This window comes from Melanotaenia boesemani, chromosome 13, assembly GCF_017639745.1.
Source record: "Melanotaenia boesemani isolate fMelBoe1 chromosome 13, fMelBoe1.pri, whole genome shotgun sequence".
NCBI classification, from domain to species: Eukaryota; Metazoa; Chordata; class Actinopteri; order Atheriniformes; family Melanotaeniidae; genus Melanotaenia; species Melanotaenia boesemani.
The window spans coordinates 8636989-8664023 of record NC_055694.1 but is presented as its reverse complement, the minus strand read 5'-3'; the positions used below and the strand labels follow the sequence as shown (position 1 = coordinate 8664023).

Genomic DNA, 27035 nt, shown 5'->3' with positions numbered 1-27035 from the left:
AAAGGTAAAATAAGTAAATTCACACACTATTTACACAAACACATCTCTGTTCGCACAATACCAACATATTACGGCATCATGGTACTGTAGTTTAACATTGCTCTGAAATAAAAGGTACAATTTGAGATTCATTCCATCCACTGACAACAAAACTCTCCCAGACCATGATGCTACCACCACTGTGTGTTTTTTAGACCGAATGCTTCACCTGCTATTCCCTCCACAGATGCATGCAGTCATTGTGGCAAAACAACTCAAGCTCCAGCTCTTGTGACCATTAAAATCTTTGTCCTTTTGATCTACAGCAGATTTGAGGGAGTCTTTTTTGGAAGAGGGGATCTGTCTTTGATGCTTTAGTACAGGAGTGCCCAAGTCCAGTCCTCAAGACCTGCAGCTTTTAGATGCAACCAACACATCTGAATCAAATGAATGGCTCGTTACCAGGCGTCTGCAGAGCTGAATGACATGTGGATGAGGGAAGTGAGCCATTTGTTTCAGGTGTATTGGAGAAGGGTTGCATCTAAAAAATCCAGGATAGTAGGTCTTGAGGACTAGACTTGGGCACCCCTGCTTTAGTAGTTTCTGTGTCAGAGTTTTTTAATCTTTTTCCAGATTCTAATGAAGTGGCGACAACACCATTCGTTTACATCTTTCACAATTATAAATCCACTGCCATCTTCCTCAGAACTCATTTTACTGTATGTTGAGCGGTTTAACCCTCTAAGGCCCAACCCACGAAAAAATGGTAAGTAAAGTCCAGTTGTTTTTATATGAGGTCTTTATTTGGCCCTTTAACAAAATGTAACAAAAAAACTTTTTAGGGGGGTGTATCTACCATTTATTATCATCTCATATTTTTAAAATATTATAATGTGGTTTTCTGCTTCTGGGTATCTATTAGGGGACAGAAGACAAGTATCAGATTGTGTTTTACAGGATTTTGAGCAAAGTTTATACCATAAATTGAAGCAAAATGTCTCAGAAACTGTATGTAACGTCAGGCTCTTATGGGTTAATCTAATAGTCCAGTGAGTGATTTTGAACAAGAACCATGAGCAGCCATCAATCACAATCCCTCACGTGAAGTTTAAAGGTCTCAAAGAGTTAAAACATGTTGGACCTTTCAGAACCACTAAATTAATAATCTATGAGGCAATGAAAAATTTTTTGCAGCCTGAATAATAGATTTACTTATGTCAGAAACTCAAAATAAATTAAAAATTGTGCACCAAGTTCTTTCTTTTGCTGTATAATTTACATCCCTTCTGCCCAAGATCTAAAAGCATTTTATTTTATCTACTAACAGACCAATCTCAGTTAAAAAAAAAAAGATGCCACCAATTTCAGATTCCAAGGAGCTGTGTATTACGTTCCTACTGCAAACACAAAGCCAAATTTACATGAGAAATTCTTCAAACAAAAACCTTGCAGGCTGTAGGTCCAAATATGGCTGCTGCTCACGTGTTTAACTAGAGCATTTGTGGACTTGCTTGCATCAGCCCTTTGTAGATAGAAGGTCTAAATTGATTGTGTATGCATCATCCAGACAGGAAGTCTGTGTCCCTCTCTCTCCTCTCTAGCCAGCTACAAAGTCATTTTCTCCAGCCTCTCCCTCTCATCGCTGCTGCAGTGTCTGTGTGTCTCAGCGTCTGACCTTCCACAGGGACCATGCAGGCATTTGTTCCCAGGTAAGTTTCATGTGGCCTGAGTCATGTTGATTATTATCTTGTTAATTTTATGGACAGATTTTCAGAAGAACTCTGACTAAACTGAAGGCCTTTATCAGCTTTATTTGTTCTGCAGGTTTATAGAAGTTACTGTTTTGGTTTTATTGATTTTCTAAAGCATTGGATTAAAGCCACTACTATTCCTAACAACTACTTTGAGCATCCACTTACAAACATCTTTATAATATGGCTTAAGAATATTGGTATATAAGCAAGTAGAGGCATTAGTCTATTAGGCAAGCTTTGTTATTCAAGAGAAGCTGGATAAAATGAGACTTGTTCTATTGTTGCTCTATGATTCCCTGTGTCAGCCAGTGAAACTGTGCATGGTTGTTGAGTCCATATTCTAAGTTATGTGCATTATATCCCACAGATTTTGCTGCTCACATGCCCATTAGATTCAGGATTCAGGGTGACTCCACAACCAAGAAATCAATAGCAGTAAAAGTGTAGCAGAGGAGGAGCTAACAGCTGTGTGGGTAAAACAGGAGCTGGTGCTTGCTCAGCTCTTTATTTGGCTGTGAAGCTACTGGCAGGTATCATGCTTGCATTTTAGAAGATCATGCTTTTTGTGATTTTATGCATTTTCTGATAAAGTAAGATATTATGCTGAAGAATGACGACTGGAAAGATTAAAAAGTAGAAATTAGTTTCAGGCCTCACCTTCTGATAATTAAATTATGTGTTTTAACTGCTGTCTTTTTTCTGATCTGGTTTCCCCAATTAATTTGGTTTCTTGTTTTTTTTATGATATTATATTTACATTTTTAGTCTTAAAGACTTCAACAGTGAGAAGCCACAATACTGACTTTTTTGGAGATGCTCAATATAGAAATGTTTCCAACTCATTAAGCTTCATTACTGATGTCAGTATTGATATATCCACTGGTTTCCCCCAAACTGCACAGGCAGAAATAAAATGTAGTGCTTTTGGAATATAAACTGGGGTATTTAAATGGGAAAATTGTATATTTTATGAACAGTTTTAAATAAAAATGTTTATATGCTGACGTCTCTCTGAATTTGTTTGTTGTGTTTTTTGTTTGTTTTTAAGGTCGTATCTCACTCCGGTCAGGGATGATGAAGCAGAGTCTCAGAGAAAAGCAAAGTCTCGTCATGCCAGACAAACTCGGCGGTCAACACAGGTAAGAAACAAACGACTAATGAGCTCAGGTTTTTTAAAAAAAAAAGAAAAAAAAAACAGTTTAATTGTTGAGAGACATGAAGATATATGAATATCCTGCAGGGTGTGACACTTACAGACCTGAAAGAGGCCCAGAAGACCTACAGCCTGTCTCATCAAGACAGAGAGAAGGAAGAAAGAGGCACTCTTGAAGACAGGTCTTGTCTCAGGAGAGACTCAGTAGATGACAGGGGAGATCAGACCGGCCTGACAGAAACAACAGTGATCGGTCTGAAATGGAGCAAAATGGACGAGGTTATCTCTATTCAGAAACCACATTTAGACTTTCTACAGTTCAGATGGTTGATGTGTGATTTTCCTTGATATTTGTGATTTATGTCTATACATTGAATCATTCCCTTATTCATGAACAGGAGGGAAATATGGAGCACAGGCTAGAAACCCTTGCTGAGTCTCCAAACCTGACATATTTGTCTGTGCATGGATCCTGCAGTGTGCCTTACAACAACAACAGCTCCTTCAGAGGTGAGATCATTAGCTTCAATTTTTGTGTTGCAGACATCAAAGTTAACCATGCAACTCTACTTTAATAAAAAATAATAATTAATGTAACTGATAAATATGACCATATGACTTCTAGGTCAACACAAAACACTTTTGGAAGTTATTTGATCAAAATGCTGTGATCTGGAGATCCATTGAAAGTAAATTCTGCTTTGTGAGTGCAGTTGCGGAGAGATGGTGGAGGGATGAAAATCAGAATCCCATTGACGGTGAAGCAGAGCTGACATTTTCTGCAAACCAACAACAAAGACGAGTCTTCTATAATGCTGAGGACACAGAGGTGTGTAGAAAACATTTTATATCTTATAGTTTAACAATCAGCCACCACAGGAGAAAGATGGATTGAACTTTGATGTTCCACTAGATGGCGCCAAAGGATAATTTCACTTTGTTCTTCATGACTCGTTTGTCTCACAATTATAGCTCACTACAAATAACTTAAATACACAGAGGTCTTTATTGAGAAAGTTTGGTCATGGTTATTACAAATCGATAAAAGGCCACAGATAATGTATTACTGATAGATTCTTGGGTACACCTTTTCAGTTACTTGTTAATACACAAATAGTTAATCAGTCAATCACATTATAGCAATTGAATACATTTAGGCATGTGGAAGTTGTCAAGGTGACTTGATGAAATCTAAACTGTGCATCAAAATGGAGAAGGAAGAGATTAAAGTGATTTTGAATGTGGCATGGTTGTTGGTGCTTGATGGGCTGATCTGAGTATTTCAGACACACGGGATTTTCATATGCAACCACCTCTAGGGTTTTTACAGAATGGAGGGAAAAACAGAAATATCCAGTGAGCAGCAGTTGTCTCAACCAAAATGCAACAGGAAGTCAAATTACCACTTGTTACAAGCAAGGTATGCAGAATACCATCTCTGAAAACAAAATGTCCAGCCTTGAAGCAGATGGGCTACAGCAGCTGAAGATCACACCAGGTGCCTCTTCTGTCAGCGAAGATCAGGAAACTGAGGCTACCAATTGCACACAGGCTCACCAGAGCTGAACGATAGAAGATGGGAAAAATGATGCCTGGTCTGATGAATCACAATTTCAGATGGCAGATTCAGATGGTAGGATCAGAATATGAACGCTTGGATGCATTCTACCCAGCTCCAGACTGGTCCATAGGAGAAATGGAGCAATTCCCAGTGGCCTGGGAAGGCCCAAGTGGCCTGACTGGCCTGCTTGTAAAAAAAAAAAAAGATGAATAAATAAATAAACATTACGATGCTCTTCATCAGTGCGGCATTCCTCAAAATCTTTGAGGAATGTTTCCAACACCTTGTTGAATCTACGTCATGAAGAATTAAAGCAGCTGAATGGAAAACAGAGTCCAATCTGGTACAAGCAACTGTATCTAATAAAGTGGCCATACAATATACATTTAAAATAAAACTCAAATGGCAAAAAATGTTCTTGTTCTGAATAGGTCAAAATTCATTAGCACCATTGTTTCACCTTCAGTTTGTCTTTCTGCTTCACCTGAAAGCTTCAATTTCTCAAAGGCTGTTACCTAAAGCCTGTGATGCAACATTTGAAGGATGCACTGCAATCATAGATGTGAAACACATGTTCAAAGATACTTTTAACTGGAAGAACTACTTCATATCTTATACAATGACGGTCTTAAAGAAGCAACCCTCTGGACTCCTTTTGAGTCACTTTGCCTCTTCACATCACATGGCTGAGGTGTCTCAACATTCCATACCATATTGGGCAAAACTGAGATGCTCTCTGCTTGGTCTTAGCCTAGATTCAGAAGGATTTACTCTCTTTTCTTTTCTTCTTAACTGATACCATTCTCCCTCCACCTGCCTGCTGCATGTGAAACACCCCAACCATGAATTTCTTAACCAAAGCCCCCTGCTTATTGCAACTTGTTCATGTTTGGATAGAAGTTGTCTCTTAATTTGGGTTTAGGAAAAGAAAATAACGAAGGCTGCAAATTTAACATGACTGTCAAGAGGTATATCTGATCATGGATGCCTTACGAGTGATGCAGCATGAGTGGAAAGTGGTTCTCCTCTAAGCTGCCTCCAGGTCAGCCATTCAGCTGTCCAACATTCCTGAATCTGAAACAGAGATCTGTTAGTAACATGAGAGCATTACCAAGAGGACTATATCTGTCTATGATAATCATACAGCACGGCGGGGTTTCATCAGAGGCATGACAGGCTGCCTATCACTACAGCCAACCTCTACATGACTCCATGATGATCTGAACAGATTTTCCACATATCCTTTAACGAGAGAGAAAAAGGCAGGTACAGAGGCAAGACAACTAAAGACAGCTGTTTGATGGTGAGACCCAGAAATTGCAAGAATACCTTTATGACTATGTCTACATTAGAGGTGATTAGCAGTTTGATCTTGCTGGTGGCTTAACCTTCTTTTTCTCTTTGTCCAGCACTAAGATGATGTCTAGCCACTAAGTTTCTGTTTCACAGAAAAAAGCACAATTTTAATATCCCTTATTGGAATTCCTAAAACTAAGGCTGAGGATCAGTCTGGGGGAACTCCAGCAGCGATAGACTTTTAAATCCAAGTTTCTAGCACAAGTGCCTGTATAATTCACTACCATCCAGTCGATTTACGAAGGTCAGATGCTCTTGCAAGAAAAACATGTGCTAGAACTATACGCTTTCCAGGCCGTGGTGGGGGTTGAAAGTCAGACAAAAAGCACACAAATAAAACACAAATTGGACATTTGTTTATTTGCAAAACTACTCATCAAGGAAAGAATGTCATGATTTGCTTTTAGTTTAAGCACCAATGCATTTGCATAGAAATTAATTACAAAGACTTTGACATAGCCATTACTCAACATTAACTTTATTTCTTTTAAATATTCTTTGGTAGGACTTGTGTGTATAAAGCTGGTACATAAAAATAATCTAGAATTTACTATTACATTAATGGCTGCAATCAGTTCTATTTTAGACACAGCAGAGTGGTCCCATATTATGATACTTCACTACCATGCTCCACAGATGGGAATTGACATTTTGATACAGTCTTTTTCTTTCTCTGAACAAAGGACAACATGTTGCTTGTCATAAACTACACAGACAATACTACTCTTTTTAAAGAGCAGTATGTTTTTTCTTCAAATGCGCGTTCTACTGACTTAGGGAGGCCTGTCGATTTAAAACTAATCTGGACTACTGGTTTACTATGTGGATATGTGAAACTTCCTTGCTCCTAAAAACAGTTCCAAGAGACATTTTTTAAAAATTATGTGACCTCTACTCACATTTTGGTAAATGTATTTGGAGGGTTTTGTGGGATTTGCAAACGTTGCTCTTGGAATAATTTTCAATGACAGTGATCTTGAATTTTACCCATTCTTAGAAAACTGATCTGATCGTGGATTTTCTGCAGTTTAAACCCTTTAAAGATTATTTTGTAACCTTCTCCAACCTGATGATTATAAATCTCCCTTCTTCATGCAGTTATCAGGTTTGATAGATAGGGCACTCACTCAAACCTGATTGTTGTCTTAATATCAGAAAACCCAAGTCTAACTCACACATGTTCCAAATAATAACCAAATATCCAAAGTTTTCATCCTTAGCTTTATCAGGTAAAGTCAAGACACAAACAGTGATAGATGAAGAAACCTCTGTCTGACTGTTAGATCTCAATGTTGAATTCATTACCTCAACCTCAAAAACAAACCATATCTCATCTTTATTACTTTCTCTTCTCTTTTTCTCTCTTTGTGGTTCTGTTTAGTTTAATGTTTTATCTCTCCTTCTATCTATTTGTCCTGTGCAGGGATGAGGGCGGTTTAGGAGCAGCAGGGTGCTGCGACTATAAAAGGAAGATAGCAACAAGCAGTGCAAACTATGGAAGGAAAGGACGGGGGAAGCAGTGTTCTTTAAAGGCACAGTGTGATATGTTGGAGGAATATTTGTAGAGTCTGTCCCCCTCTTTTTATGGTTGACATGAACTCACTATGAGCCCGGTTCAGCCAAAATCCACTTGCTAGCCTCACTGAACTTCACTTCCAGTATTAACATGTTAAATTTGTTTAACCAAAATAAAAATGTTAAGTTATGAAATCAACCTGGGCGTCCACAACTTGTTGAAACAAACAAATACAACAGATATGTCCAGCAGTTTTCCCCAGCGTCCAGTCTTTATGCAAAACAAAGCTAACCGACTGCTAGCTGCAGCTTTATCCAAGCATGAGAAAACCATCAATCTTCTCACATAACTCCTGATGAGAAGGAAAATATCTCCCAAGATGGAACAGCAAAAGATGTTTTTTCACAAAGCAGGAATTCAGACTGCTATACGGTAATGAAATCAGCACTGCGTTGGGGCAAAATAATTAATGTATGATAACCCTCGCAGGGTTAAAAGCTGGTGTAAATAAACATGCTTTACTGAGAGGAAATGTGTCAGAGGTGACGTGTGCTTACACCCTGAAGCACTTAAAACTAACAACATCTCTCCATCACACTGTGGGGAGCCAAGTTACTCTGCACTTCACAGTTGTTGATTGCTCCTCAGGTAAAACTGTTGCCTCTCCAGAAAACAAACTCTAGCTAACCCCCACCCCAGCCTCCTCTTATCCCTGCTCACATCAGTGGACAATTTAAGCCCTCAGCTCTGACGCTGTCCACAGCAGAGCCTCTGGCAGGCTGCCACAGAGAGCTGCCAAAGCTGAAGCTGGGAGAGGCAGGAGGACAGGGGGTTGGTTGGAGGGGTGGAGGGACCGGGAGGTTGACTAAACAGAAAGGAGAAGCAGAGGGGGAGAGAGAAAGAAAGCATGAGAGGGAGGGAGATGAGTATAACTTTGGGAAACACAGGACGAGGCAAACAAACTTTTCTCTCTTGTTCTTTTGGACTTTCTGTGCACCTCATGAAGGACTGACAAAATGGAGACGGAATAATCTTTGCTTGCTTTCTTCACTCAAAGTTATTTTCCAGGCTTTTCTGATCTGAAAGAGATTATTCAGCTTAGTTGCACTTTGTATTTTTATCTGTATGCTGCTGAAAGAAGGTGTGAGCACACATCTGAAACCCATCGTCAGCGGTAGCTCATTGGACTGAAACAGCGCGCACACTCACACATGTAAACACACACACACCTGTTGCTGAGGATTCCCCGGGAGCGTAGTCATGGACATCCTCATCAGTGTCGCTTGAAGGGATCAACCCATCCGTGCAGCTGTTATCTGGTGGTGGCCTCAGCAAGCGTTAGAGTAGAAGTCGACCTGCCTGTCTGGATTAAAGGTGGGAGATGTCATCCTACTTCTCGCGCACCAAGGACCTGACTCGCACCAGGAAGTCTCTGACAGAGTCACCCCCGTCCTCTCCGTCTTATACGGACAAAAACTTCAGAGTAAGCCTTTCATCTACAGAAACACATCTTCCCAATGTGAAACTTTGGAACAGAAATACATTTTCATATCCCTCTGAATAATTTATTTTCAGAAAGATCTCTATCACAATTCTTTATCAGAGAAAATTTGTATTAACTTGTTGAGAGTCCGATATATTTTCATGACTTATTTGTCTTGATTCTACCTAGACAGCTCGAGACATAATTTAAGAGACTGAGTGATGTAGCATTGAGCTGAAACTTTATTTGCAACTTATTTAGTCATATTACTGATAGATTAAGTGAACATTGATGATTTCACTTACTAAAATGTGAGGAATAAATCATTTTCTTTGTCATAAATTCAATTTCTTTGTATTTTGGGAAGTTAGTTTGAAGACATCCCCTCAGAGTTGGAACTTAAAGGCAATATTTCTTAATACAATCAAGTGGATAAAGGCGCTTTATCAATAATGGGAATCTAAATGATAAGGGTGGCTTTCTATATGGTTTTGGGTTAGTTTATTTATATATATATATATATATATATATATATATATATATATATATATATATTCATTCCAACCCCCAAACTGGAGGAGTGGCTACAGCAGATCCCAGGACAAACCTCAGACATCTCGGTCCAGAAGAGTGCAGTCCTAGGAACAGCCAAGATACTGCGCAGAACCCTCAAGCTCCCAGGCCTCTGGTAGAGAACCCGAGCTTGGATGGATGAGAGACCGCCCACGGAGGGCGAGGGGACAATTTTTATATATATATAAACTTATCAGCCACTCATCTTGATTTATTTGTTGAGCTGTGAAGGAGAGGCAAGTATTTGCTCTGAAACCCAGATCACGTTTTATGGAAAAGAGCTCTGGGTTGAAGCATTCTTTCTGTAATTTCCTGTTAGTTTTTTTTTTTCTTCTTCTTTCTAAGTGGCTTATTCTCTTGGGTGTAGTTTCACTGTTGTGTTTGTTTCGGCATGTCGGTCTGAGCTGCACTCTATGTGACATGCACACTTATTGGGATAGAGAGAAAAGGGAAAAGATGTGACACAATGTGATTCTGCCTCCTCAGACACATGTATGGTAATGTCATGCAACACTGCAGACACACTCTGTTGTTGCTCAGCCACCAGCAGTGAATGCTTCCAGTGCCTGTTGAGATCCTCCTGTGGATTGGGCTCTTTTGTCGAAGAAGTGTCAGCCTCTCTCTACTGTATCCATGGTGAAACTTTAACATTAATTTTCCATGATGTAAGCCCAGTCTGAATTGGCAGAGTTTGTGTTGGGAGAGAAAAAAGCACTGCTGAGGGGGTGGGACTCGCTAGACGCAGTACTTGCAGCACTTGCTGCAATGTTTTGATGAGAGCTTGGACTTCTTCGGTTAAATTCAATTTAGCCTGTTGCAGCTGTGAGCAACAGAAAGCGAAATAAGCAGGAACACATTTGCGTTAGGCTGACAGATGCTCAGCATCTGGTAGATGTCCACTTTAAGGAGAAGCAGTTATGTACCCTGACTCAAACACTCTCTGCTTAAGTACAAAACTGAGGTAGTGCTTGTATTTCATGTTACTTTATACTCTGTCCACTACGTTTTGTGGGTTAAATATACTGTTTAGGAGTAGTTATTACACCTCAGTGCATCCATCAATCAGTATTAATTGCAATGAGGCCTTAAGTATTATGTACTAAATGCTGTTGATTACGTAAAAAACCTGAGTGTGTCTTCAACCAGCTGAAATGATGCATTTTAAAAATGATTTTTCATGGAAATAGAAGAGGAAAAAGATCATTTTATTGCTGTCAGAAAGTCTCAGTTAATGGAATAGAGAGAGGAATGGTTGAGGTGAGGAAAGGTGGGCGACAGTGAAAGAAGCATCTTTTATGGTTCTGATCCCAGTCAGTTCTGGTGGGAGCGAAGAAAAAAATATGTATGTGTTGCTCAGATTTTCCGACTGCAGTCATCCAAGCATCTCAGAGGAAAAGATGCTGTGACAGAAAGAGAGAAGTAAGTGAAAGACATGAAGAGTTTTACAGTGTTAAATGGACAGACCATGATCATTTATTTACTGTAACAGCTTATGCAGCTGGCTGGTGTGTATGTGCACCCCCTCCACCCCCAGTGTGTGTGATGCTGGTCCTAGCAGTTGTTGTTTAATAACATGCCCATTCAGAGGCAGTTTCCACCAGTCTGACTTGATCATCATCCTCCATCTGCTCTGCCTCAAATAGCTTGCTTCATTACATGTGCCTCCTCTAACTCCCTCCAGTATTCCTAACAAGGGGATCATATCGGTGCAGCTGCCATCAGTAAACAGAATTTAAGCTCTGGTATGAATGTTTTTGCACGAAGTAGTAAGGGGTCAGTCTTTCCCTAAAAATCTATTGCCTTAATCCCTAAAGGGCCTAATTTTTACACCACTAATTTAACTTCAAGCAGGATTTATTTATGCATAAACCAAGGATGCACCTCTCCCAGTAGATTAATGGATAAATGCCAAATCTGACTAAGGAATCTCTCTGCTGCTAAACACAGAGATTAGTGACTGAGAACTCATCTTCGCTCCTTCCTCAGCCCCTTTTCATCTGAGGTCACAGAGGTCTGAATTTTCCTGGATAGCTTTGCTGAGGCACAAGACCACATAAGGACAGGCAGCACTGACTCAGTTATGTAAACACTCGCTGCAGAATAGCTCCTATGACACTGAAATACCCCACACACATGCACACACTTCACCAAATCAGTGTGCCTTTTGACATAAATTGCCCTCCTTCATCATATTTTTGTATTGCAGTAAACATCTGCTTCTTGAACAGCTCAGACCTCCACCAGATGTTTACTGCAAAGCATTTACAAATGCAGGTGTTTAAAAATTTCTCCCCCAGCAGGAATTCCCCAAATCTTTCATTCTACCAGCTTTGTGCTAATTCATTACAGGGACGTCTCTGAGGTAACCTGATTCCTAACAGAGATCTGTCTGAAACACAGCCAGAGGACACAGTATGTAATTGCTGCTGTAGCGCAGAACCCAGCCTCCCTGGAGAAATGGAAACATATACAGAACGGGATCCCAGCAGGCAGCTTGGCCGCCATGAAAGGGCTGCGCACAGCACAAACCTGCCAGGACAGTTTGGTATCAGTCTGCTGTCTGAGGTCAGACGACGGCCTGTCATACTTAACTTCTGATGTCATGATGTCATCCCTCTGCTGCAGGCATTGGGGAGGCATCAGTCCCCCCACCCTCATTCTCAAAGCTTAACCAGCTCAGGCAGGCCTGACCTTCGTGAACCTTGTTAGAGATATAATTCCATGTTGAATTATATCTCACTTCTGCACACATTTCTGCCCTCTGAGACAATAGGCCTCTAAACATGCCGGGATAATTTAACAGGAAATTTTGATTTGGTAGTCTTTTGTCTCCAAATGGAAAATATGTCTCTGCCCAGAACTTTGTTTGTTTTTTATCAAACAAACAAATGTGGATCTAAATACCACAGAGGAGCTTACTGTGTTCTCAAGCTGTGGTACTGACTGATTAGACTAAAATGTCTCACTTTTTCTTTCTTTTTTCTTTGCAGCATGAAAGACTGTCAAGGTAGGAATTCAGCTTTGTTTTCTACTTTCTTGCAGAAGTGATCTTCTTGAAAAAGTCAAACTGCATTGTGCACTGAGTATGAACCATGTTGCCTCCAGGTACGACTCCAGTGGGGAAAGCGCGACAGAGAAAGCACTGGGCCGCACCAGCTCTTATACACGGAGAGAGACAAGGCTGGCTGCTCTGAACAGACAGGAGCAGGACTCCACAGCCAAAGACTATAAGAAGGTAGTAACTCTTTAAAGAAACACATTCTCTTGAGACTGATTCAAAGCAGCAGCAGTAGATACGGCATGACTGCTGGATACAAGCTGACATTTTTGTTATCTGCAGAATTTTGCTCTAACTTCCATGAAATTCTCATTATTAAGTCTTTGTAACATTTAAATTGTTTTTAAAGTACTTTGCCATATAAAGTTTATGTCAGACTAGTATCCAGCTAGTGTGTTGAAAAGGTTTAAGGTGTAGCTTCTCCAGACAGTACTGTTACTTCACATATAAATACTGCAGATACACTGGCAGGGATTTCACTTTTAAGTGAAGCATAAAGGAAGCAGAAATAAATCTTCATTCTGAGTTTTTCACATAGAAATACAAGTAACGCATCAATTAAATTAATCGAAACAGTAAGAAGTTTTAGGTCTTAAATCACATGAAAATGAGCAAAGAGGGTGTGTCCATAGACACCAATTAGCAGATCTCAGATTAGCTCACATAGAACCAACAGGGCAAACAGAGCTCAAACACACCAAAGCAAACTGCCTAAATGTTAAATCCCACATACATGTACTGCAGATATTAAATATTTGTATGACTTTGGAGCTGTAAACTGAGTTATTGTTAAATAATGGAGGGTATGTTCTATGAGGATTCAGCTAATGTTCATCAGCTGGATAAAAAGACAGTTTTTAATCACGACTGTCTCCAGTAAAAGATTGTAAAAGATTCTGAGATTTTTGTCTCTGCAGCTCTGCCCGGTTACTCGGTTCTCAGACCTTCGCCACACTGCTGTAGTGCCTCATTACGGCTTCGCTCCTCACAAAGGGAATCCAGTTTTTGTTGTCATTGTTTCTTTATAAACACCCAAATTCTGTGACAACAACTGAACAGTTAGTCAAGTGTTGCTTGGCCAAGGCTGATGTAGTGTTTTTAGGATTTTTAATAACCTTCCAGTGTTGGTCCTGCGTCACTTTTTCTTGCTTCATATCAGGAATCTGAGATTTCTGTCCTGCAGGTTTAAGGTGCTTCTCTTCTCCAACACATTAAAAACATATTCACCAGCTTGTTGTCAACTTCTGCACAATGACTCATTAATCTAAATCTAAATCAAATATGTTGGAGCAGGGAAAATCTAAAATCTACAGACAGTGATCATTGAAGACATTGAAGTCTGAGCTTAGCATATCAGTCCCACTACTGATGGATTTGTGATTTTAGACCAGCTCCAAAAACCCTGAACAGAAAGCTGGTGGAACAACAGTTAGAGTCTAACTTCACAGTAAAACACACTTCTTAGCATTTTAACATTCTGTAAACAACACTTATAAATCCTTTAAGTGGAAATTTCTGAAGTTGCTTACCCAGACTCTTCTGATACCAAATAGAAAGCAGTTTAAAAACTGGATTCAGTGAAAACATCTGGGGTTGCATTTGGCAAAATTATTTCACATCTTTGTCAGTTTACACCACGACCTTTGTCCCCCAAAAAATTGGAAACTGTGAGGAATGTGAGTAATAACAAATCATTCGAAGACCACTTAAATCAGACGTTTAATTGAAAACAGTAAAAAAAAATAAAATACAAAATGTTAAAAGAATAAAATATATATTCAAGAACTGAAGTGAACTTTTGTATTAAAATCAAAATTTAAAATCACTTCTTTAAATCCATGACTCCTAGAAAAACAAGACTTTCAAAGGCAGATTTGTGATGGTATGGGGGTTAAGTTGAACACAAGGCACAAAGGACTTGTACATCTACGAAGGCAGCATTAATATAAACAATCTATTAACTGCATAAACAGGTGTTGGAGCAACGTGCTGTCACACAGAAAACTTCTATTTCAGGAAAGGATTCTTTTGTTTCCGTAAGACAATGCCAGGCCACATCCTCGTGTTACAGCAGGGTGGATCTGTGATAGAAGAGCACTAAGCTTTGCTTCCTGCAGCACAGGCCTGCAAAGAGCAAAGAGCACGACTGATGCACTTTAAAACAGAAAACAGAAAAAAAATTAAAAAATAAAAAAAAAACTGTTGGACTAAACTGATGAGCTGCTCAAATCTTATATCAAGCCAGAATGCAAAGAGATTTAGTTTTGATGACTCAGTTTCACACAGTAATTTAAGTTAAAATTATTTATACATTTTCCAATACATGTTTAAAATAGTTTTTTAGTTAACTTTATTTTTCTAAAGTAAGCTTTAAAAACCTTTTAACACCATTATCTTGTAAAAAGAATTACATTTATGTTTTATTGCTGTAACTGATTAACGTGAATACTATTCCAGCCATACAAAGACTTCATTTTGATTTTCAACAATTAAGACCTCTTGTTTTCAGTTTGTGGCAACCTGCCAGAAACCGGGTCAAGCAGGAAGTTCTATTAAACTTGAACATAAAAGGATTTTAAAGAAATGTAAATTTTACATCCATTGAGATACCATATATCTGTCAATATGAATAACCCTACAGTTCAGAAATAAAATTATTTCAAATGGGTTTCTTTCTTACTAACAAGGTTATTGTCTCATTTTTTATTTCTGTTCATTTATTTCTCTCTTAAGTTAAATTTCTTTAACAAGGTTTGAAGGATTTGACACATCTCTAGGAACATCTGAAAACAGATTTTTTTTTTCTTCTTCTTACTTTCCAGATGTATGCAGAAGCTTTGCAAGAGAACGAAAGACTTAAGTTCAGGTTGCAAGACAGCAAACAAGAGTTAGTGAAGATTCGCTCCCAGCTGGAGAAAGTCACACAGGTACCACTTATTCATGCTGCAGAAAAGGAACAAATCTCAACAAGAAAGGCTGAGAAAACAACATCATACGTTTCTCTTTTTTGTTGAAAGAAAGTTGTGACTGCTTTCTTTTTTTGTTTTCATGAAATTATGATCAGAATTAAATACTGTGTAGACATTCTTCTCCATTAACAACACCACTCTAACTTCTAGAGGCAAGACAGGATATCAGAAAGATCCACAGTTCTTGAATCAGAGAAAAGGGTAAGTGTCATTTTAACCTTTAAACCTTCTGGTATTTTCTTTCATCATGCTCTGCTGCACAATAAAGATGGATTGATGTGCCTGTTTGTGGCTGTCTTCTCTTGTTTTCTTGTCTGCCTCAAAGTGTTGCTGGTTTTTCTGTATTTACAGGAAAAACAAGCTCTTGAGAAAAAAGTGTCCGACATGGAGGAGGAATTAAAGGTCAGTCTATGCAGAAAATAAGTAGTGCACACCCACCTTGGGATTTAATGGCACTTATTTTGTCTGAGAAACTTGCTGTGTCTCATTTATCTTAATGATGTTGTCTCCAAACACCATCATAACAACAGTCCATAAAGGTGCGTCCCTTCAGCAAAGCCCCTCCTACTCAAACTAAATGATGCATTTCTAAAGTGTTTTCAGAGGGCAGAGCACACACACAGCATGCTGCAGGCCTGTGGTCAGCCAGGTGGGTGTTGGAGTCAAGGGAAGGGAGGGTTAATGCTTCAGGCTCATTAGCCCCAATGTTCTGCTGGACCACTTCCTGCCAGGCTGAGGAGGAGCCTGTGCTGCAGCTTCCCTGCTCCACTTATCCCACTGTTAGGGTGAACATTGTGACCTAGTTCCAGCCGAATACCAAAACCCGTCCAAGACCAAAAGACCTGCTTTTGTGAGACATTCCAGTGCTGCTCTGTGTGTACTCTGCTTCACAAAGAAACACGGGACACAGTCATTTCAGGCCTGACTGCACATTCTGTATCGTATGTGCAAGAAATTATACATCGAGATTAGATTTTGATTGTTGGGCACTTGAAGTAACATGAAATAAACCACTGGCTAAGGTGAGTGACAGGCATACTGTAACATACAGCAGTGTGACGTACCAGTAGCTGACGTTTGACCCTGGTGTTGTCATGGTTCCATCAGCAGGACGCCCCACTGCGGTTCCGCTGTGGGTACCAGCCCTGAGAACAGGCTGTCCCAGGGGAGGGGGGATGGTGAGTGGTTGCTATGATGCAGAGGAGTGATTGACACTTGCCTGTCACTTCACATGTTTAGAGACTGGGGCATGTCTACACGTGTGGAATTTTTCTTTCAAAAGTAAAATGATCTCAAAATGTAAAAGCAACACAGGCTTTATCTTTAGCCGTGAGGCACTTTAGGGGACTGGCTTTCACCCTTCTCACATGGCAACTCTTTCACGTTGAGTAATCTGCATATTCCTCACAAGAGGGAGCTGTTCAGTTGTCATTTGAAGCACCAAGTTGAACTGAAAAGGAAAAACAGTGGGAAGGTCTGACCTGTAAATTTAAAAATGGATGTGCTGTTTTCTACAGCCAAATGTGGCAACGGCTGTAGTTTGATTACGTTTGCTGTTATTAAGTGCAATTAGCAACAAAAAAAATCCTATTTGTCACTCTTCTTGTCTGTATAGATAAAACTCCAGAAAATCCACATCTTCTATTTGCTGTTGTTCCTTCTCTTCCACCTTTAGTGTGTGTTTGTATAGAAGTATACTGTACATTTGTTGCAGGACCTGAGATTCCTATAAGAAAGAGCTAAGTTAAACAAATAGAAATAAGCTATACTGGTCATTTAGCCTTCTCACCTCCTTTTCCTCCCTGTTGCTAAGGGCATCTCTCCAGAAACTGCAGTGTTTTGTTCTAATGCCAAGAAGACATTACATGCTTGAACTGTTTTAAGCTTTAAAACTAGCTGTTTTCATGAATTTTAGAGCAATAAGAAATTGTTTGAGTTCCTCTTTGTTCAAATTTAATCCCACACAGTTGTATCTGGGTGGCCTGGAACACTACATGTGTTCAACCGCAGGAACAGCATCAAACCACAGATGATTCTGTCAAACCAAGCTGAGGTTTACCTCAGAGAATCAGGCCAAGAAAAGGAGGAAATGAATCATTTCCTATTCTGTGGCGTTTTACTCCCAAGGCTCTTGTGCATTCTGAAATAGAGTTAAGATTTTTGTTTCTATTAATATGTCTCCCCTCTTCTTTGCAATGCTAAGCACATTACCACCTCACCAGCCTCTGGATAAAGTTCAGTTTTAACAAGAAATACCTCAGGAGATGTGGCTTCATCCTTTTCTTTGCTTGCTGCAGCTTTACTGTTTCTTTAGAAAATATCCCTGCGAAGTAAATAATTCTTTTCTATATATTTTTTTTCAGATAAATCCTGCTTCTGTGGCTCTATGTGTGGGTGCATGTCTGTATGAGTGAATACGGATACAGTCATTCAGTCTCTCTCTTTGCACACAGCCCAGCCTTTCCACCTGCTTTCTCTGTCTGCTCCCTTTCTGTATCTCTCTCTCTCTCTCTTCTCCGTATGCAGGCTTTCCCAGTTTTGGCTCAGGTCCAGGCCTTGCGGAGGGTGAACGAGCGTCTCCTGGCTGAAAACAGAGCCATGCTGCGTGTCCTCACCCGCCTCTCTGAGACGGCCTCCATGCCGGAGACGGAGGACCTCTGATCCTCTGAGATCATCTGGCCTTATTTCCTCTCTGTTCCCCCCTTCCTCAGCCACATAACGTCTACATTTCTCTTTCCTTCTGGTGCCGTCACAGCCTGCTCCCTCCTTCTCTGTTGTCTTCCTCTCAGGCAGGTCACCCTTTCCATGCTCGAATCCCCACCCCTGCACTGCAATGCATGCCCCCCCGCCCTTTGTACGCTTTTATCACCCAGTCTCCTTCATGGCTGTAAGAGGGCAAAATGCTTTCTCATAAATCTTCCTTTGAAGTGTTTTTAACTACTATCATGCTGCATGCTGCTTCACAGAACATGACCACTGTTTTAAGCCATCTGGGTAAAGATGTAGGCTTCTACACAAACAAATTCTACAGCAGATATTGATTTTTCCACAGTTAGATATATACAGGTGCTGGGTAATCAATACAAACGTGTTTTTCAGGGAAATAGCCCTTCTATTCAATTTTCCAAAGTTAATGAAACGTGTGAGATCATGAGCCTTTAAAATGAACATGTTCTGTGTCAATTTGGTGGAACATAGCCACAAATATACAGCTAATACAAGCTAAAGCAAGATGCACATCTCCTGGTCAGCTGATGGTTTAAAGGTTTTTAGAATATCAGAATCAACTTTGATGAAATATTTGTAAGTCTTTTTATTTCAAGAGAAGAGTTGATTCCTTAAACACCATATAAGCTCCCCAGCTTAAAACTCTGTGCTTCTGACTCGTTTTGATGGTACACTGCTCTTCACAAATTTATGTTCCAGCCCAGAACATCACATGAAAGCTGCGTTTTGCTTTACGGTACCACATAACATGCCAGCAACTGGATGTCAACACACCGGTCGGTTTGGATGTGCACCATGGCTGATTCAACAATGAAACCCGAAGAGACATTATTAGAGGAAGCGTGGAAAAGAAAGGGAACAGCATAGAGCAAGCAAAAAGAAAAAAGTCAACATAAGACCTGTAGGTGAGCCTATATAGGATGCAAGATGGATACAGTTAGCCTTTGTTTGGAGCACCACAGTGAGAAAATCTGCCAAAATCCATAAATCATATGCCAAAATAACTTTTTATGCTTTTTGTAAGATGTTTGTGAAGAAAACTAATCATATAAATTTTATAAAGACGTATTAACAACAAGCCACTTTAACACTCAAACAAAAACGATGCAATGCATCACAGTTTTACAGTGGCTGTAAAACAGCATCTAACTGTGTTTCATAGAATCTGTTAAGTGTACATCTGCTTCCTGTAAATTACCAGTTATGTCAACATCAGCAGACAGCTGTAATTTAAAAGTACACACACACACACACACACACACACACTTGTTGACAGTATGTTTGCAGGAGGTTGTAAATAGAAAATTATTCCCTTTTTAACACAGAAACGTTTGAAAGGCAGAAGAAAACTTGCTCAGCAAACCTCACTTACACTTATCGTCTCACCAGCATCAAACAATAGTTTGAAAGATAATAATGTTTGCACATAAGGTTCAGTCTTTTTTATGATGCAGTTGATATCACATCATATTTCAGCTGGAGGCTGCACTGTAAAAAGTTATATAGTTTCTTCTATAATACAGAAAAATCAAGTGTTACATGAACGGAAATATAACATGTTAATATTGAATTTGACAAATACTTTTTTAAATTAGTTATAACCACGAAGTGGTGATCTTAGGGTAAAATGGTTTCAATTTCTAATTTTGTATAATTTAGCAAGTTTAGAAAAAAAGAAGAAAACTATTAAAATCCTTCTAAACAGATTGTTGGTAGTTAGTGTATTATTATAGATATTATTTAAAAGCTATGGTTATCCTGTTGCCATGTACTGTAAACTAACAGTGACGTACTGTCACAACAAATTACAGTAAAAATACAGACTAGTGTGGGGCCTCTGGTTTCAGGTTTATTTAGTTATTTTACAGGTAAATTCTGTTATACTGTATTTTCTTTACCACCACAAATAAAACCACATAGGTGCTTGTAGGAAGATTTTTTTAGTTCTGGAAATAACCAAGCAAGCTATATCATCCTATATCAGGCCATGCTAATCATCACATCTTTACCAACATAATGGATGGCATCAATCTTTTCACCGTGCATATTCCCAGATATAAAACCATTCCTATAGCTACATTTACCACAGTTTACTGGCATATTAATGCCACAATGTGGAAAGAAAACAGAATAAAATGAGCAATCCACAGGTTATGATGGTAGAAGCTTTTGCCTGTTTGCTGGTTTCTTTGTGTCCTAGTATGAGCAGAGGGTTATTGTTTGTCTCCAGCAGAAGGGAAATACTTTGACAAAGAGGGTGGTTATTTTCAGTCATTGCTCCTCGTGAGAGACATGACCTAGATTTGGGAAATTGACCTTCTCTCAGTTTTGCTCTGGCTTCACTTCATTTCTGTCACTTTTAACACTGCGGAGCACACTGTCAATGTCACTTTTCACTGCATGATCAAGTGCTGCAAAGCATGACCTCATTGCCTGGCCTCCAACCGAAGTCAAAGACAACTTTTGGCCCAACTTTTGGTTCACTTGTATTTTGCAGTTTTGCAAGACATTTCATCAGTGCAGTAAAAAGTCCAATTAATCGTGTTATTTCACCACTTAATGCTTTATATCGCAAACTTATCCAGAAACTGACACTGATTTGACATTTTTCTAATACCACGTCTCACCCTCAATTTTCCCCAGGTCTTAACAGAGCTCAAGTCAGACAACCAGAGGCTAAAAGATGAGAACGGGGCTCTCATTCGAGTCATCAGCAAGCTGTCCAAATGAAAACATGTCAGAAGCTGTTTTATGTCTGTAGATGCTCTAACCACGATATGGCAGTGGAATTGTCCACAAGGTTCCATGTTTTCCTTCCTCACTGAGTTATTGATGGAGCAGTCTGGCTGTGCTCGCAGATACAGACCCTGATCATACCTGCTGGAACTTGTAAAGATCCAAAGAGAAGGATTAATGTGCATGGGTCAATTTACTGCCTCTGTCTCTCTTTCGTTTTTGTAAATTTTTAAAATATTTTTCACTTGCACAAACTGGGAACCAGGTATTTTGTTTGGTTGAAGTTTTAAGGTCCGGTCCAAACAATTTTAAAAGTTTGCATGAAAATACTTTACCTTAATAGCATATCAACATATCACATCACAACTTCACATTTGTTCCTGCATTAAACTCTGCACTTTTAAATATTTATGTTAATCATCAAAAAGTGACAAGTTTTTCTTGAACATAAACTATATTAGAGTGGTAGATAACACTTTCAGCTTTTTTTCTATAAGTTCTTGGCAGTACAAAAAGCTGTTTTTACAAATATGTTTTCACTCCATGATAAAGCTGAAATGCAGCACGTTTTGATTGACAGCATTCTTCATTTTCTCACTCAGCCGTGTCAGCTTGCCACAATTCAGTGCCTCTAAATGTGGATTTTATAGCTTCCAGTTGCACAAACTGTAAACTGCAGACTTGTATTCAGATGCCTGTGGGTGGTTCTCCACAAAGTACTACCACAGCTTATGATCTACAGTATTAGGGCCCAGGGATAACACATAATGACCCTCTGGCAGACCTTCCATCAAACAGATAAACATTTCAATTAATCCATTTTGAAAATCGAGCTGGAGCTTAGAAAGCAAAGGTCTTGGCACTTTTGCACAGTAACATGAGGACGTAGTTGTTTTTGTTGTTGTTAGTTTTTCTTTCACTTGTGCATTGCAGCCCAGACAGTTCTGTTTTACTTTATTTTAATTTTCATATCTCAGCTTCAAAACAATTAATACTGAGGCTAACATGAGGAGCCACTCTGAGCATGTCTAGATGAAAAGAAAATCCTATGCTATGCTAATGAGAGAGATATATTTAATTATTTATTTATTAATTATTACATTTCATCTTTATGCTTTCTTTGCTGATTTTGTTTGTTTCAAAGGAATACATTATTATTAATAGCATTATTTTCTTTATTTAGTTGACCTAGTGGCAAAGATCACACACTTACTCACAGATCACTTGCGACACTTTAGTCACCACAGCCTTTGTAGGATGTTAAATATGTGTCATCCAAAGTTTGCAAACTGCTGCCAACACTTTTCCTGTCTGTGGTGATTACACACATTTTAATTTAACTGCATTTAATAGATTTTTAAAAAGTGGCTTTTGATTTTTCTTTTTTTTTTTTCATTTGCAGTATATCCACCAAATGCAATCTAACTTAACAGCCCACTCAATAAATATCTTTTTAAAGCTGATCAGCTTTTGATGTGGTCATTTTGGAGGTCATGTTTATTGTCCTATTAGACTAAAATGTTTTTTATTTGAGATCTATTTAAAAAAAATAGAAAGCACACATAGTAATGTTTTCTTGTTAGCTTTGCCCTTTATGTTGTCACCAGCTTTGGTTACATGGACCACTTTTATTAAAAATAAAAGTTTAACATGGCCAGAAGAAAATGAATCATTTAAACATCCCAGTCAGATCGGATTGATCTGATATTGAGATGGTGTGGTGTTAATCTGAGAGCAAAATATAATCATGTATACTCATGTAAATTATTTGTCTTTTTGTTTTTGTTTTTTTTGTTTTTTTGCTTGGTTTGAATACATTTTATTTATGCATGATTCATTTTGTTGAGGAAAGGTATATAAGGTGTTTCTAGAGGGTAGAAACATGTCGGCATTGTCAGCTGCTGACTGGTAAGAACAGGTGAGGTCGTGTTCTGTGAGTTCTTTTCTGTATTTAAGGGAACAGCAGAAAACATAAAAATAATCAGAGGGTTGGAATATGCCTCCACTTTATGTTGTTACCTACTACTATGTGAATGGAATTTTATCAATAAAGTTAGAAAAACAAAACATTTTCTTCTTCTTTTGTCTTCCCAAGTTTAACCAGCATATCAAAATTATAATCTGATTAATTTGTAATTAGACAATTATTACAATTATAGTAACTGCATAGCCTTTTCTTAGCTAGGCTGGTATATTTTTTATGAATTGACTTGTATGAACACAATTATAAACTGGACTACTGTGGATTTGTTTGAATTGGATCACAATGAATTGATTTAAACTGAACTGGCTGTAAAATGCCTTTGAATGACATTGTGGTGAATTACCACTATACAAATAAAGCTTAATTGAACTGAATTGAATTATTCAAGACTTATTATTCTGGTTTTGGTGTGCAGTAAATAGATCTACAGACTTAAAGTCCAGAAGAGACAGACACACCTCTTGTACCTTGATGCTTTAAAGGCTCTTTTTTACCTACAGTGTTTGTAAGGCCATGTCACCCCTTGCTGGTCAGCTCAATTATCAAAAATAGTAAAATTCAAAGGAGTGTGTGGAGAATAAAAATTCTCTTTAAAGACTGTACCTTCCCTCAAGAACAATATCCTTTAACACCAAATGTGAATAATAGTTTCATAATATATTCAGATTATTTCTTTTGCTCAATAAAGTGATTTAGTGACATTCAACGCACTGCATACAAAACACAAACACATCATGGTTATTAAAAGGCCTTTATTTCCTATTTGTTTTTACAGAACTGGTAACACATATGATAAATTTGTAATAAGTTATTTGGTTCCCTTGATAACTTTATAAGGATCCCCAACATATGTCCACATAAGGGTCAAGAGGAGTTTGTGAGCAACGTTTGTGTCCAGTCAAAGGCTAAAGCATGCGATCCACAGTAGGCACAAGTACTGACATGAACACGCGCACCACGACACTAGACACGAAGAAACACAGCTAGGGGACACAACCTGACTGCCCTCTGATGCTTTAAAAGATGATAAAGAGAAAGACGTGAAGCAGGAAAAACAAAGGAGTCTTAAGAATGCAGCTGCATCAGGGATGAGAGGTGGAGGACTAAGCACTCAAGAGGGGAGTTCAGTACGGCCCTGCATGTTTGGCAGTATAGGGTATGTCCATGTTGTAAACATGAAGGCCAGCATTCTTCACGCTCAGCAAAAGCAGAATTGCAGAATCAGTGGAGACATCAGTGAGCCTGCTCTCTATTCAGCATAATGATACTGAAAGTCGGTTACACATAAACAAGACGAAGACGCAAACCGAAAGCAAATGTTAAAGAGTATGGTGACACAGTTCTGGCTTTGTCTTAAACACAGTCCTCCATTCTACATTAGAGGTATACATCACAAAAACATAAATTTGACAGGAGTGATTACACATATCCACAAGAATACAAAGAAGAAATACAGCGAGTAATAGAGGAGACAAGACAGAATGTTTCAAAGTGGTGTCTTTACCCGCTGAGAGGCTCCTCAATACATTTTGACAACGTGGTGAATGATCCACTGAACTTTGCATGGTTTCCCTTTTTAATCCCAACATTTGTTTAAAAAAAAAAAAAAAAAGCAAAACAGACTACATCTGTGTGAACGGTGCTCTAAAACTGAAACCACAGAGCTTCAGATGCATTTGTGCATAAGGTTTTATACATCTACACAACCATCAACAGAACAGATAAATAGCCATATTTTAACCATGTTTTTTTTTTGAGTATTGGTCATACACACAAAAATGTACATTTAAGAATGAGTTTTGTGTCCCGTGCATGCAGACCTGTATACTATACTGTATAATCCAGTGCTATGTTTTTGCACCATGTCTACTAAAGGTCCTATATTTAATCTGTTTATTTCAACTACACAAGCACACACATCTCTCAGTCTCAGTCCCCCATAGAACTTGTCCGGTGGTCATGACAGTGGTGACCCGAGCAGTAAAAAGCAACAAAAATAAATCCTTTCAAATGTGCTATGAGTTTACCTAGAATCACATTTGCCTTATGATCTGATGCATTCTGTCTCTGCTCTGCATGAATTGTTATCTTGGCTTTGCAGATTCAAACAGTGGTGACAAATGCAGGCAAATGTACTCAGGTGTTGGCAGTATTATTAAAATGCACTGAGATCGTATTGAACTGCTCTCAGCGCATGATTTGGTCAGCGTTAATGGCATTTATGGGACAGTGAATAAATACAATATTGCATTAAGCAATGTGAAGTATTATACAACACATTGAAGACGGTTGCCAGAACAGATGTGGCAGTTTAACTTCAGGAAAATTCAGAGACTGAGGTGAGCTTAAAGGAATAGTTCGACCCGTTGGAAAAAGTGCTCATTAGTTTTCTTGTTAAGAGTTAAGACAAAGCTGACTCTTAACCTTTCGTCTGTGTGGTAAATCTGAAAAAGTAAAAGAAAAAAAAACTAGAGCCCCTGAAACTCACTAATAAATAATATTTTTTATCTCCACAAACACTAAAATCTAGAAGTTAAGATCCAGCAGTAGTGAGTTTGTAACACTGACCTTTTTCAGCTGTTTACGTACTCTCAAGATTAGCCAGTCTTTATGCTAAGCTAAGCTAGCCACCTCATCCCTCCCCTGCTACCTGAGTAAAATGTTTCCATTTTACATTTTTAGACTCAACAGATATGCAAGGTCTTAGCAAATTTCTTATATCACTATTTTGTACCTTGGAAAGGTCAAGACAAACAATTGGATAGTTGCAGACTAAGTATGAGACCATAGCTAAGGTTAAAATAGTGCAGACTGTTGATCAATTCCTTTTGAAAAGCAAGTGGTAACCTACATGGCTAAAAAAATTAAGCCAATAGGAAGTGCCAAAAACTATATTTCTGCTAATAGCCACTAGAGGCTGGATCCAAGTGTAATTACAGCCCTAAACCTGCAGGTTAAAATGCCTTACTTAACAGGAAAAAGTAATGTTTACTGTCCCAATAAAAATTGTTTTGGTTGCTTATATGTTGTAGCTAATTTTCCTCTATATAACAACTGTACAGAGGGGAATATTCTTATATCTCACCCTTTTGGCTTATATCCAGATTTAAAACTGTAACTCAATGGACAGTTGTAGGATCCTAGAGTTAATGTTTAAAGCCATCCCTTGCACTTCACCTCACTAAAAGAAAACAAAATGACATCTGCTAAATGGTTCATTCCACTCTTCAAAACTGCACTCTACTAACCACAACGTTATGACACAGCGGCTACTTCCGTCTTTTATAAATTGTCTATATTCAAAACCCTGAAAGCTCTCACAAGCATCACTCCGATTAACCCTAGCTAACATTCAGATATGTTCAGCTATGTAACTCCTGGCAAGAAGGCAAGTTTCCCAACATTTTCGAGCCATTTCTTCAATTCATTCCCTGTGCATTACAGAAAACACATTTCTCTGTTTTCAGATATTTCTGCCATGACTCTGTGAAAATAATAAATATATGCATAGTTCTATGGGAGGGGTTCAGGCTTAAACGTGGGTTGCACTGTTTTAAGTTTCTCTCTTGGTGAGCTAATCTTTGTTGTTTAAGCAGCTTGCTAAAAGAAAGAAAATAAAAACAACAAAAACCATCTCAGTGAGCCTCAAACCATCTGTTGTGTGTTATTGATTGTACAAGTACATTCTTCTGCTAAACTGGAAGAAGAGAAACTAAAAGAGTGCCCCAGTTTGGCTCATAAATTGCACTCAGCCCAATAATAGAACACACTCTTAAGATATATAATTTTAGGATTATTACTGAGAACCTATTGTGATATCATATCTATTATTTATACTATCAAAACAAGGGATATACATTACTAATCACAATACTGTAAAATCAGCTACCTCTATGAAACAAGGACATCACCAGCTCTGAAAGTAGAAAAAGACACACTCACTCTACTAAACTCACAAATGATCTCAATGCTCACATATACACTAGGATGGAATTTGCCCTCTTGATGAACAAAGACCTCTGAAAGGAATGTAAGAGAAATATTGGCCATGGAAAATGAAGACATGTCAGATTTTTTTTTCTTTATAAATAAATTCTAGCTACTCAGCTGAGCTCTAAAGAGTTAGTGCTTGAGTTTTATGGCTTTCAGGTTTATCTTATTAATTTATTTTCTTTACACATACACA

General features: G+C 38.6%; 1 protein-coding gene across 4 annotated transcripts; it reads left to right on the top strand.

Annotated features, from left to right (window-relative positions):
* Positions 1 to 1616: 1616 nt before the first annotated feature.
* On the top strand, positions 1617 to 22318 carry LOC121652194 (protein phosphatase 1 regulatory subunit 12B). 4 transcript variants are annotated; one of them, XM_042004829.1, is made up of 12 exons: positions 1617 to 1688; positions 2782 to 2872; positions 2974 to 3165; positions 3285 to 3396; positions 3600 to 3715; positions 12366 to 12382; positions 12481 to 12610; positions 15256 to 15360; positions 15553 to 15603; positions 15754 to 15804; positions 16513 to 16580; positions 20773 to 22318. In XM_042004829.1, the coding sequence occupies exons 1-11, from the start codon at positions 1669 to 1671 to the stop codon at positions 16549 to 16551; spliced, it is 924 nt and encodes a 307-aa protein (XP_041860763.1). In that variant the 5' UTR covers positions 1617 to 1668; the 3' UTR covers positions 16552 to 16580; positions 20773 to 22318. The 4 variants fall into 4 exon arrangements, with proteins under 4 accessions (XP_041860763.1, XP_041860762.1, XP_041860761.1 ...); XM_042004828.1 differs by having other exon boundaries at positions 16510 to 16580; XM_042004827.1 differs by lacking the exon at positions 16513 to 16580.
* The last annotated feature ends 4717 nt before the right edge of the window (positions 22319 to 27035 follow it).

What these genes read in the sequence shown, in the direction of transcription:
- LOC121652194 (XM_042004826.1), top strand. Translation starts at nt 1,669, where the DNA reads ATGCAGGCATTTGTTCCCAG. An exon ending in ATGCAGGCATTTGTTCCCAG is followed by an intron (nt 1,689 to 2,781) that starts GTAAGTTTCATG and finishes TTTGTTTTTAAG; the next exon opens with GTCGTATCTCACTCCGGTCA. An exon ending in ACATGGAGGAGGAATTAAAG is followed by an intron (nt 15,805 to 17,928) that starts GTCAGTCTATGC and finishes CTCCGTATGCAG; the next exon opens with GCTTTCCCAGTTTTGGCTCA.